This window comes from Mesoplodon bidens, assembly GCF_964165515.1.
Source record: "Mesoplodon bidens genome assembly, chromosome: 7".
Classification (NCBI taxonomy): domain Eukaryota; kingdom Metazoa; phylum Chordata; class Mammalia; order Artiodactyla; family Ziphiidae; genus Mesoplodon; species Mesoplodon bidens.
This window is the reverse complement of record NC_138164.1, coordinates 19,905,798-19,919,684: the sequence shown is the minus strand read 5'-3', so window position 1 is coordinate 19,919,684 and position 13,887 is coordinate 19,905,798. Positions and strand designations below refer to the sequence as shown.

The 13,887-nt window shown below is 44.8% G+C and overlaps 1 protein-coding gene across 1 annotated transcript; it reads right to left on the bottom strand.

The window, feature by feature from the left end:
- On the bottom strand, positions 1 to 11,625 carry PLET1 (placenta expressed transcript 1; the record flags this gene model as incomplete). Its single annotated transcript, XM_081240661.1, has 4 exons — positions 1 to 114; positions 2,891 to 3,002; positions 6,772 to 6,970; positions 11,442 to 11,625. The coding sequence occupies 4 exons, from the start codon at positions 11,623 to 11,625 to the stop codon at positions 1 to 3; spliced, it is 609 nt and encodes a 202-aa protein (XP_081096787.1).
- Positions 11,626 to 13,887: the final 2,262 nt, after the last annotated feature.

The following is a 13,887-nucleotide window of genomic DNA, read 5'->3' as shown; positions in this document are numbered from 1 at the left end:
CTAGAAGAGGAGTTTGCTGATGAGAAAGACGAGCAGGATCTGAATGGCATCTCTCAAGGGGCTGAGGAAGGCTCTGTTGGCTAAGCTTTTGGCTGTGGTTCGGGTTGTGGTTAGCTTGTGGGTTGTGGTTATTTTGTGGGTGTGGGTTGTGGTTAGTTTGTGGGTCGGGGTTGTGGTTATTTTGTGGGTGTGGGTTGTGGTTATTTTGTGGGTCGGGGTTGTGGTTAGTTTGTGGGTCGGGGTTGTGTTTAGTTTGTGGGTTGGGTTTGTGGTTAGTTTGTGGGTTGGGGTTGTGGTTAGTTTGTGGGTCGGGGTTGTGGTTAGTTTGTGGGTCGGGCTTGTGGTTAGTTTGTGGGTCGGGGTTGTGGTTAGTTTGTGGGTTGTGGTTAGTTTGTGGGTCGGGCTTGTGGTTAGTTTGTGGGTTGTGGTTAGTTTGTGGGTCGGACTTGTGGTTAGTTTGTGGGTTGTGGTTAGTTTGTGGGTCGGGGTTGTGGTTAGTTTGTGGGTTGTGGTTAGTTTGTGGGTCGGGGTTGTGGTTAGTTTGTGGGTTGTGGTTAGTTTGTGGGTCGGGGTTGTGGTTAGTTTGTGGGCTGTGGTTAGTTTGTGGGTCGGGGTTGTGGTTAGTTTGTGGGCTGTGGTTAGTTTGTGGGTCGGGGTTGTGGTTAGTTTGTGGGTTGTGGTTAGTTTGTGGGTCGGGGTTGTGGTTAGTTTGTGGGTTGTGGTTAGTTTGTGGGTCGGGGTTGTGGTTAGTTTGTGGGTTGTGGTTAGTTTGTGGGTCGGGGTTGTGGTTAGTTTGTGGGTTGTGGTTAGTTTGTGGGTCGGGGTTGTGGTTAGTTTGTGGGTTGTGGTTAGTTTGTGGGTCGGGGTTGTGGTTAGTTTGTGGGCTGTGGTTAGTTTGTGGGTCGGGGTTGTGGTTAGTTTGTGGGCTGTGGTTAGTTTGTGGGTCGGGGTTGTGGTTAGTTTGTGGGCTGTGGTTAGTTTGTGGGTCGGGCTTGTGGTTAGTTTGTGGGCTGTGGTTAGTTTGTGGGTCGGGCTTGTGGTTAGTTTGTGGGTTGTGGTTAGTTTGTGGGTCGGGCTTGTGGTTAGTTTGTGGGTCGGGCTTGTGGTTAGTTTGTGGGTCGGGTTTGTGGTTAGTTTGTGGGTCGGGCTTGTGGTTAGTTTGTGGGTCAGGGTTGTGGTTAGCTTGTGGGTTGGGATTGAGGTTGTGGTTGGCTTGATTGTGGAGATCTTGGTGGTCAAGTTTGAGGTTTTCCCTGGGAAAAAAAAATGGCATCAGGACCTCTTTTGGGTGGTGAGTAGGCACTAGAGAAACGAGGCTAATGTGATGGAATGCTGGAGCCAGAGTTCATGGCAGAATTCAGTGAACACTTCGCAAGGGCCAAGTGTATATAGAGGAGGGGAAACTAGGGGTACAGGATGTTAAGGAACAAAAAATAAGAAACACTCTGACCTTAAGATCTATGGAAGAAGGAATTTATACTGAACTTACATAACTGTTGAATTTGCTGTTGGGAAGGTAGTCTGCCTTCAAATGTCCTCATGTCCTTAATATTATATTCGATCAATCAGTGCAAATATGATCCAGAGTGGTACAATTTTATTTTATTTTTTTTTGCTAATTTCAAAGTTCCCATGTAAAGGTTATAAGAACTAGACACCATCCAGGCTTGAGGATGGCTGACTCTGCTTTAAAGGAAGTGGAAGGAGGCCCTGTCCAAATGCTTGAATCCCTTTTTGTGGTGTCTGAGGCATTGGTCATTTTCACAGGTGGTGATCTGACCACATGTTAGTTCTCTGAGGTTGCCTTGCAGAGAAGCAGAGAAAGCCGGGCCTACACCCCTGGGAGGTTGTCTGATTCTGAAAAACTGGAGCTTGGCAATGATACTTCCAAGGGTCTGAGTGAACCACAGAGGGGACTATAATGACGAAGAAGGGAAATGCCAAGTGATTTGCGCAGACCTGTACATTCTGCCCACTTGCAGGGTGCCTTCCAGCTCTGTGGCATTGTCTTATCTCATTTAGCATTTCCTCAGGACAAATGTTTCTCTAGCGCACCACTGAGCCCAAAGTCTGAACAGAACCGCTTTCTTCTCCTTTTTAAAAATCTGGATTTTATTAGCATGGAGCTAAGGAGTCCTGACTAGAGACAAACTTTTTTTTTTCCTTTCCTAGCATCTATACAAGTGTTCATTTCAAAAATGTCCTGGAGAAAGAAAATAACATCCCAAACTTTTCACAGAGGGGAAACCACCAAGGAAACAGTTAAGGCTTTCATATAATAGTTTCATTAGGCATAATCACTTTAATATTTGTTGTTGAAGATAGATATGCCTTTGATCACATTTGCAATGCTTGACTGACAGGAAAATGGGCAGCGTACTAGATGTATTTCAGTGTTTGGGGGCTCACGAGGAAGACCTGTTACCTGGACACTGAGAAAGACTAATGTTACTTGTTCTTGGTTGAAGCTTGTATTTAAAAACTTCATTAAAAAAAGAAGATTGTCTTTATAGTTTTAAAGTAAGTTTACGAAAAGTCGAGAAAAGTATTAGATGTGGAATTTGAGTCCTCGTTTTGCCATTTACTTTCTGTGTGGCCTTGGGCAAATTACCTATCTTTTCTGAACCTCAGTTTCTTGAATTTGTTTTTGCTTGGGAGAGAGAGATAAAGAAGGAAGGGTGCCGAGAAGGGAGAAGGGCAGGGAGCCTCAGAATGGTTAGAGGTTGAGGACTACAGCCTGGGAAAGGCCAGTGGAAATTCCTGGTGGTTGTGCTGGAGGCCAGAGGCCACTCTGAGAACTAATGAAATTATTGGTTTTCTACGCTATCAACCCTGCTTTGTGCAAATCTCCCTTCTCATCCCTTAAACCCTTCGGTAAAGTCTGCTATACCAGTGAAGACTCTGTGTGAGTTGGTATTCTTGTGAAAATTGGGGAAGGAACCAACTTCCATATCCACGTCTGTGTGGTGTTGAATGGAAACAGCTCCTGAGGAAGCCGGCGTCTGGAGCCACAAGTGACCATGAGAATCGAAGGCCCCTTGGAATTGGCTTTTGTTTTCCACAGGGCACAGGATAAGGGGTTGAGCTAATCTTATGTAGACCTCAAGGTGCTGGGAGACTCAACTGGTATCTGGGTAACGCATGATTAGAAGACTTTTTTCTAGGGCACCCACAAGATAATTTTCCGGGCCAATGGATTTCACTGCCCGATATGTAAATAGACTGCAGAGGAACTTACCATTTCTTTTCAGTATCTTAACAGAAGCTCTAGCCATGTTGTGGAAATCGACTGTGAAGGCTCTGTGGAGGGCAAATTGATGAGAGATAATGGTGAGGAATTCGCAAGTTCAGCTCACATTGCTGCCTTCCCAGGGGACCCCAACCTCTTAGTTCCTTTTGTGCTTCAATTCTTTACAGCACAAGTAGCAGATCGTTCAGTACTGGTCTGCTGTATACTGTCTGGACCAAGATCTTCCACAGCTTTGCTCCAGACAAGATCAAGTCCATCCCTCTCCCCCACCAACACCAGCACCCTGAATTCCCCACAGGCTGGTATACACAGCTGGTCTTTGTTCAGGCTAGTCTTTCTGCTTGTAATACCAGTCCTGGGCACATCTGCCCACAGACTCGACAGTAACCTCTATGAAATTGTTTCTCCTGGTTGTCATGGAGCCAGACAGAGCTCCGTCAGAGAGACAGGCCCCTCTACTGCACTGCCTTGCTGTGAGCCTCTGCCCCCGACTGGAGGGCCAGCTCTTCGAGGGCAAGTTCTTTTGTCAACAACGCCTGACACGTAGCGTCATAGGTGCTTAATGTTCATTAAATGATCTGTACAGCTTGGTCTGTTGTTCTGATATCATTGGGCCCATTATTATATCAGTCTCTTGTTCACACATTGAAAAATTAATGAGAGTGCACTACATGCCAGTCACTGTGCTCACTGCTGAGGGAACAGTGGTGAACACAGCAGGCGTGGTTCTTACCCTGGAGACTTTAAACGAATAGTCAACTGACAAGTAAGTGATTGCAGTCGTGATATGTGCTCTAACGAAGCAGTGGCAGTGATGAGAGTGAGTAAACAGGGAGCGGAGCTTGATCTGGGGGTTCAGGGACCTGAGGAAGTGCTGTGTAACCTCAGTAATTATTTCTGTATAGGCCCTGCCTCCCAACCCTCATTGTAAAGTTCGGTGGGCAGGAACCTCTTCATGTTGCCTTTTGTGTGCTACTCAGCGTAGTGGGCTTCCCCCATTGTATGTGCTGCTCCCCTCCCCTTGTCAGCCTCGCTGATCAGAGCTGTGTGTGTACATCGTAAACAAGCAGAGAGGCCAGTGCAACACAGCAGGTGCGAGTAAAGAGGGGTCTGGAGACCGCACTGTCGGTGGGAATGTGCTGTTTCCATTGAAGATTGTCACCACCATTTGGTGTTTCATCTGTTGTTGCATGGAGTGTGGAGGCCTTAAGGAGGTGAGATGAAAGGAAAACCATTGCCCTCATTAGCCCTGGCCGGCTTCTAAGGGGCTGCTGTCATGAGGCTGGGTTGTAGCAGCTCCCTTTGGATTTGACTCTTGCAGGTCTCTCTGTGGGCATAATAGCACCTCCTCCAGAGCCAGCCAGGTCCGACCAGGCCCGGGCATGGCTGGAGAGGCCGGAGTGACTTAGCAGCATCACCATCACCGCTGTCTACAGAGACCTGGTGGCAGTTCATAGTGGACATGGCCTGGTGGTCAGACCTGCCCTTTCAGTACAAAATGACAGTCTGAAAGTGTAAGGACCTCTCAACATTTGGTTCTTAAAGTGAACTTGAAAATAAATCCCTAGCCGGGAGGGAAGTTTTTTTGTTAGAGTCCCCAGGTGGCCTCACCTCAGAATCTGAGTGTGTCCATTTTGTACAACAGGAGGAAGCCAGTTCTATTGTACAATCATCACACTTTCTGCCAGCAAGCCATTTCCAAAATGATTCTATGCTTTAAAAAATGATTCTCTGTGTCATGGTGAAACCGAGTCCCCCTAAAACTGAGATCCCTTGCTGAGTTTATGATTAACCACTCTATCAAAAACTTTATCCTCTTTCTTGCCCCACTCCCACCCCCATTCCCCTTAGGATTGAAGAGTATCAAAGAAACGGGGGGACTGAAACCAAGCAGGACCCTGGGGGCCCGCCCTAGTACAAAAGCCCCTCCATGTCCCCCCATTTCTTGTTTGTAGAGAAAGGCTTTAGTCTCCTAGACCCTCCTTGAGTTCCAAAGAGCAGACTTAAGCAGTTAGTAATTAGGGAAGTGAGGGAATGCAGAAACAAAGGAAAGCAGTCAAGAAATAATACTTCAGTGATAAAACAGAGTCCTAGTTCTCCTCAAGGGTTACATATAACAATCTGATACATATCTGTGAGTTGTTCTGCAGAAACTAAGACCGCTGCCCAAGTGGAGGATGGTGACTACATGGTGACCACAAGCACGTAGACCCCAGACTGGTTGGAATCAGAAGGTTGATGATTCAGATTCCTGAAGCATCACCCTGTTACCTCACCACCACCAACCAATCAGAAGAAAGTCATGCCCCCTGAAAACTTCACCCCAAATGTGGCCTTTCAAAGACCTTCCCTGAAAGCCATTGTGGAGGCCGGGTCTTCTGAGTATGAGCCACCTGTTCTCCTTGCTTGGCGCCTGCAATAAACGCTGCACTTTCCTTCACCGCAACCTGGAGTCAGTAAATTGGCTCTGCTGTTCGGCAGGCAAGTGGACCCAAGTTCGGTTTGGTAACAATGGGGACTGAGTACCCCTCCTCCAGGCTCTTGGCTACTGGCAGCTTCTCTGCACCCCCAGTTTAGCAAGGGCTCCTGGAGGACTGCCCTGGGCATTGGCAGAGAGGGGAACACTCAGGTGGCCAGATGGTTCCAAGACGAGTGTCTTTATTTTTAACTGTTTGCTGCTGCTTCCCCCAACCTGCCTGGCTGTGGAGTACTGTCTGCCCCAGACTAATAGGAGTGAATTGGGTGGGAGTAGGAGGGAATATAGAGAATTTGAAGCAAACTGGGTGCCAGTGACAAGGATTCTTTGCTTGACCAAAGTTTAGTCAGGCTCTGGAACCTTCTCCTAGGCCCATCTGTGCACTTCCTTGTAAAATCCAGTTTTAGCCAGAATCCTCATAAGTCAGTTTAGCAAGAACATCCCACCCTTGATATCTGATCACCTTTATTATCTGATTGAATTCCTCATCCTCTACTATCCCCCAGGTGATATCAGATCAGCTTGGCCTCCCTTAAGCAAGAATCCTGTTAGGTCAGTTTAGCCAGAGCCCCCTTACACGTCTTGATGTTTCCTCTTAGTGATTTTCCATCCACTGAGCCCTCACCCTGTTCCTGGGCTGTAAATTCCCACTTGCCCATGTTGTATTCAGAGTTTAGACTTGTTCCATACTGAGGTCTCTTTTCTCTTATTGTGATAGTCCTGAATACAATCTGTTTTTGTTCATTCATTCATTAGTTTTGCTTTAACTACTATCCAGCTCTGGTTTTCTTTAACACCAATTCTTTCTGTTTATGTTGAGCATACCTGGTGTGTGTGTGTGTGTGTGTGTGTGTGTGTGTGATGTATAAACTTCTACAGATAAAGGTAGGACAAAGAACGGTGAGGCAGAAAAGGAGTACAGCTACTGAATTATCCACATCATAGCTGGATTGTATTTTGAGTCCACAAGGTCAGTATAAAACTGTACAAACATAATATGAAATTGTAAAAGCCCAAAGCAAATCATATATGGATAGGTTCTTACTGTAGCTCGACTGCAGTTATGTTCATGGAACTAGGAGATACCCATTTTGCCTTGAACTTGCTGTGTGGGTTCTTCACGTGGTACAAGACGCTGCCGTTGCAATACTTGTCACCTTTTTGCCAGGAGCCAATGACTGAGTTGTGCTGGTCCGTTGCTCGCAGGACCACAGAGCTAATACCGTTATTCACAGGAACTGACACTAGGAGGAAATGAGAAGGAAACAATCAGTCATCTGTGCAGTAAGACAAGAGATGGGGGTCATGAACTCAAAATTAAGTATGAAAAAAGAAAGTTACAAGTAGTATGTAAATATAGTGTGGTCCCATTTTTGTGAAATAAGTTGAAAAAAGTCTGGAAGGAAATTCATCAAGATATTAACTATGGGGATTTCTTGGTTGTGGGGTGATAGATGGTTTTTATTTTCTTCCTAGTTCTTCTTTGTGTTTTCCAAGTTTTCTACAGGAAAAGGTGAACAAAAGAAGACCTGTACTCTGGCCCTGGTTTTGCTACGTATCAGGGATGAGGTCCTGGCTGACCTTTAACCTCTTGAGCCCCGTTCCTATCTGCCAGATGAGAGTTCTGCCCTTCTCTCGGGAGGAGTGGAGTGTGGGGAGAGAGGGGGTGGATGCATGTGGAAGGGTCAAGTGGGCCTCCAGGGAAGTGCTTCAAGAAATAAGGAACTGTTACTGCCAAGTCAAAGCAAAGCCTATTTCCTGGTTCCAGAAATGCTGATGTTCTTGGTCTTTGTTGTTGAGAGTGAGGGAAGGGGGGCCTCTCAGACCCAGAGGCCCTAATCCGGGTACCTAGTCCAAGTACCTGCCAAGGCCCAAATCCAAGTACCGCTAAGTAACCACTTAGGGTTCCCTGACCCCCTCCACTCAGGTGAGTCTCACCTGTTGACCTAGCCCAGCGTGTGCCCACAGGGACCCCACTGACACTTTTTAATTCCACCTGTTATTTTCAGCCTCCTGATGTGTAATACGGAATTTCAAGAGACTATTTCGGTTTGTCCATTTCCTCCCTTAGAAGATCCCTTCTGAACAAATTTCTCAATGCTAGGATCCTCTCAGCCACCCCAAATTGTTTTAAAGGCTTCTCCTTTACAAAATAACGAAAATTGATTTTGTAGCACAGTAGGATTAGACAGTCCTGGATCTGAATCCTAGCCCTAACATTTAAATCAGTGGTTTCTTTCCTGTTCATCATTCACTCCACAAATATTTATTGAATGCCCGCTTTGCACTAGGGTTGGTTCTAGGTCTGAGGATAATGACATTATCTCTCATTGTATGGAGATCATGATACCTTATCTTGAAAGGTTCCTGGGAGACTGAAGAGAAGAATGTAAAGACTTTAATACTGGTGGGTGTTGGATAAGTTGCCATTGTTATTCTTAGCACGAAACACATTTCTCTGTTCTGTTTGTTTTTGCCAGTCAAAAACAAATCTGAGACAGATCTCCACCCGCCCCGCCCCCCCCACCCCCCCCCACCCCCCGCCCTGACTTGCTCAGCGAGAACCTGACATATGTCCTAGATGTGTGTACTTGGTGCTGCGGTGGATGGTGATGAGCGACTGACACTGACCGTGTCATCCAGTCATCAAGCCTGTCAGCTCTCCCCTGGGCTTGCCTTTGTCCTTCCTTCTGTTTTCCACCCCCCTCTCTGGCTTACATCTGCCTTTCATCCCTCCTAGTTATCTGTATTATCCAGATTCCTGGCCTCCACAGTCCCCTCCCTTCAGGCTTCAGCCTGATCAGACTTCCACACTCAACACTTCCATCAGGACACACACCTGTCCAAAACCTTCAAAGTGCTCTTCTAGAGCCTCTAAACGTTTCTGGTTTTATATTTCTGCTTCTGTTGCTTGCAGTACCCAGCGCATGGCTCTTATGATCCTCATAACCCAGCTCACTCCGCTGTTTCCACCCCCACTCCAGGGCATCCAGGCTCCCTCTGCTTCTGCAGACACACCTGGCTTGCCTGCCCCTGGCCTTTGTTCATGTCTGGTGCCCGTCTGGAATCTTCCTTCCTTCTCATCTCACATCACATCCCCACTTACTCTCCAAGGTCCTGCTGATGTCCCACTTCTGGGCTCTTTTTCTCTCACTCCTGAATCATGTATTTTTTTTTTTTTTTTTTTTTTACTATAGAGTTGAGGACTTAATTACATTCTGGCTTGTACTACACGCTGTAGTTTCACCTACGTATCTGGCCAGCCCAGTTCTGGGCACCTGGAGGGCACTAAATAAATACTCATTGATTGGCTTTTAAAAAGTTGTGCATCCAGTGTTGCATAGTGCCTTAAAGCTGAAGGTTCAGGAAAAAAAGGCAAGCAAGTTACATTTCTCTTGCCCACGGAAGTAAAAAATGGAGGCAGATGCTTAGCCAGAGCAGTTGTAATACAAATGCTACTACCTTATGAGTTTCTTTGACTGATACCAAGTCAGACTCAAGAGAACCTGTTCTAAGATATTGCCTGAGATGCAGTTGTGTCTTGGAACCAGCCAAACCATTTGTACATGTCTTACCAATGTTAACACAAACCCTGAAAATAAAAAAAATTTCAATATTAAAATGAGGAGAAGCAGTTGGCCTGTGTGGGCATTTACTCAGTCTCCCCAGAAGTTCCGAGTCCCAGCAAGTTCCTATGATGACCCAAGGAAACCACGGAGCCTGCTGTGTAATTCTAGGTGTGCAATCTGGTACATCACACCTCCGAGGGCATAGGATTTTGATTCTCAACTTAAATCATTCCTATAGTGAGTCAGTTTATCACAGAGCTTTAGCACGTTTCTGTTCTGAGATGAAATCACACGAAGTTTGGGGAAGTACAAGACACGTAGTGGGCATTCAGTGAGCCTTAGTTCCTGTTCTCCTTTCTCTCTGCTCTACCCGACGCCTCTGTAAATGCTGTGATGTCCCTCTCATCCAGCACGTTCCCTTTCAAGGGGTCTTACGGATCATCTTTTGATCCTTCTTTCTTCTGTCTTCCTACTTTCACATGGCTCCTCTGCCACCCCCACCTCCAACCCCTCACCCCTTGCATCTTCACAAGATAGGTTTCTTTTTCTTCCATTTCAACAGCAAAATTCTTCACCTCGTGATGTGTTACCTTAGGTCAGAGGTCTGAGATCTCTGACCATCCAGGTCCTGTTCTGTATACAAGGTCACACACATGCCCTCCTGGTCCTCATCTTGAATCACAAGATTACCCTCCCTGCCCTGTTTAGGACAAGATCTGCTGCCTGAGGGAGTGGGACATAGGGAGGCCCACCACAGCTGAGGCACTTAGTGACAGTCCCCAAGAAAAAATAGAGAAAAGGACTAGCCAGGATGAGTGTGTGAAGGCAGGCCATAGGCATTCTCCTGCTGAAGCCTGGAATCTGTAGAGCATGGGTATAGATATCACCCTGGTGTTCTCTGCAAAATTTGGTTAGAGTTCTAAGAGAGGCAGGATAACATGGTAGATGAGGAGTCAGGCTCTGAAGCTGGACGGCCTGGCTAGACAAAGCAGGACAAATCTTGGCTATTATTTAGGTTCAAATATTAGCTGTGCAACCTACTAGTGACCTTGGGTAAAACGTTAACTTTCCTGTGCTTCAGTTCTCATCTGTAAAGTGGGGAAGATAATAGCATTTACCCTTAGAACAGTACTCAGCACACAGTATGACGTCTTAGCTCTCATTACCTTAACTGAGAGGCATATAGTGTAGTGGTTAAGAGCAGGGTCTCTGAAGCTAGAATGCTCGGGTTCACATCCCAGGTCCATCATTTAAGCGGCTCTGTGACCTGAGCAAGTCACTAGCATCTCTACCTCTGTTTTCTCATTGACACACGGAATGACAACAGTATCTACCTAGTAGGTCATTGTGAGGACTAAATACATTAGTATATGTAAACAGTCATATTAAATTTGTTGTTATCATGAAAGTTATTTGAGAGCACTTGCCTTGACTTGTAGGTTTGACTGATCCCAATATCTATAAAATATTTCTAGGCACCTCAAAGAAAAGCACTGGATTAGTAATGAACAGACTAAGATTCAAGAGGCAGTTCTGCCACTTATTAGTCCGTGAGACCCTGAGCAAGTCATTTAACTTCTCTCAGCTTCAGGCTCCTCATTTATCAGATGGGATAGTAATACTTTCCCTGTCTAGCTCACTAGATTTTCCACCCACAGACTAAAAGTGAACAGCGTCTCCTGGAGTTGTGCCGTATACAATCATCCATGGTGGCATTGTTTCATCAAGTGGATGGGAAAAGACTACAAACTGTGGTGCAATTTTTATCCCATAAAATAATAAAAATGCTCCCCCCAATACAGACTGTTTTAAGTAAAAAAAAAAAAAAAAAGCCCAAATTATTTAAGTGAGAGAACTTGCCGCAGTTGTGCTTTTGCTGGGATTCGGTTAACCTGAGTGTTGGGATGTAATGACTCCCATGGCTCAGGTTCACACAGGGGACATGCAGAAATAGGAAATAGTCCCACCCAACCCATCCTCTCACATGTTCTCATTCTCCCTCTTTCTGCCTCTGTGTCCCAGACGGGTCAAAAACACATGTTTTGTTTGTGTTATTGAGAGCAGGGATGGAGGGGTATGTTCTGCAATTCTGGTTTTATCTACCCTCAGAGAACAGAGGACAGCAGAGAGAATGGCTTCTACTTACCTGTGTAGACTGTATTGCTTTTATAGACGTTTGGGTTGGCATGGATTCCTGAGGAAGTGATGACAGTGACCTTACTGAAGAACTTGCAGTTGTCTTTGTGACTTATACAGCTGGCAGGAGAACACAGCAGTCCAAGGCACAGAAACAGCCCCAGTGGCAGCAGCAGGGGCCCAAGGATTGCCATGGTCTTGATCTGTTTGGAAACTGCTGGGCCTGGAACTGGGTAAGAGCTACAACTCACCTGTTTATATGCTCTGGGGCTGGAACTTCTGGGTGAGGTCATACATGCAAATCTCTGGCCCACTCCTCCCTAAGATGAACTGGCTTCTGGAATTTGGCCCAAGATATCACGAGGAATGAATCTTCTTGTATCTGTCACCATGACCCTTTGCCAATTCCAATTTTGCTCATGAAGGGGAATGTACTGGTGGTGGTTTTATTTTGCCTCTCATTCACCTCAGCATCTGACATTTGAAGGAAGCTGTGAGAAGGGGTTAATACCGGCAAAGTGAAATTCAGAGTTGAGTAATCATCACATACCTGTCCTGTTTAGGAACTCCACTCTTCTCCCTACAGGAAACTCAGGCATTAAAGCACTTTTCTTCATGGAATATTACATATCCTTTCCAAGTCTCCTTAATCGAACATGTCTCCTGTCCCAGTTCATTTTGTGACTATCATAGAACTAGAAAGACTGTGCTTCTGGATTTATATTTGTTTCTTTGGAAAGAAACAGCTTTGGTTCACCTTGCTCCTGCCTGACACTTTCCTCTATACTACTGTAGCACAAGGAAACTACTGAAAAAAATCAGAAAATATGCTTTTTTCATACTTCTTCTCTGATTTTAATTCACTCGCTGAAGGAGAAAAGAGGAGAGATGTATTCTGTGTGAGTGGAAAGAAAACAAAAAATGTAGAATTGAATCAAAGAGATATTTATAAATGTTTTTTCAGGAGAAGCACTTACAGAATGGTAGAGTGAGGACCCCTGAAAAACCTACTCCTCCAGAAAAGCAATGAGCAAAAACAGTCTAAACCAACATTTTCAGAACTCTAGAAATTAAGCAAAGACTTGCAACAATTCAAGGAGCATTTGTTTAAGAAAAATGGCTGAATCTCATTAAACATAGTGAGCATCGAGGCATTTTAACTTGCCCTGTTCCCATCCCTCTTACCCCACCTCTTCAAGTAGCCTTAGAAACCAACAGCCTTGCAACTATGATAGCCATGAAGACCAGCAAACTAGCAGCCAATAGGGAGGGGACAGGATGGGCTTGGAGTACTCCAAAAAGCTTCATTTCCAGAGAATTGTCACTATATGACCTGTCTGCAAATTGCCTATAAAGCTGAATTCTCAGGGCTTTCAGAACTTTCTCTGGGCAAACAGCCTTATTGTTAGGGTATTTGTTGAAAATAATCAGTGGGAAGTTTTTAACATTGCAGCTGTCTGAAGCAGTGGTTGCAACTGGGACTAACAAGGAGCTGAGCAAAAATTTTAAAAGAAAAACTGGGACTGAGATGTTGGTGGGGGCCTTGGAAAGCTCTGACAAATTCCTGGGAATCTAAAAGGTCATCTGCATGTACAGAGCTATGCACATGCCAAGAAAAGAGCTGAGAAAGCCCTAATCTCTTATCTCTGGCTGATCTTGAGGGTCTATACACGTAAGAAATGTAGGCAAAGGCTGAGTTGTAAACTGCCTATTTGACCAGTAAAGGCATGCACACAGAGAGGAAATTGGCAAAGGTTGAGAGACTTATTGGTTCAAGACATTTAGGAAATCTCTATCTATTCATTAGCTGACCACTAAGCTAACTAAGCAGAGACTACAGTGGCCACACATAATAAAGAATACTGACTTTGCAGAATGAATTAATTCTGAAAAATTGCTAAATAAACAGCAGCAGCAGCAGCAACAACAAATAATAATAAATGTGAACTACAACAAACCCTGGGAAGGAGGGGAATCTGGTGTGCAGAATGGTCAATTGTCACATTATATTTTTTAAATGTTCAATTTTCAACAGAAAATTATAAGACATACAAAGGAACAAGAAAGTGTGTTCTGTATACAGAAAAAAACTCCCAGCCAATAGAAAATGTCCCTGAGGAAGTCCAAATGTTGGACTTACTAGACAAAAACATTAACTCAATCATTATAAATATGTTCAAAGGACTAACAAAAGCCATGTTTAAAGAATAAAAGAAAAGTTTAAGAATGATGTCTCAACAAAAAAGAATATTAATAAAGAGATAAAAATGGTAAAAAGGAACATACAGAAAATTTGTAGTTGAAAAGTATAACTGAAATGAAAAATTCACTAGAAGGACTTAAGAACAGATTTCAACTAGCAGAAGAAAGTATCAATAAACTTGAAGATATTCAGTGAAGATACTGAATAAATTTAACAACCGAAGTACAAGACTTGTATATTGAAAACTATAACA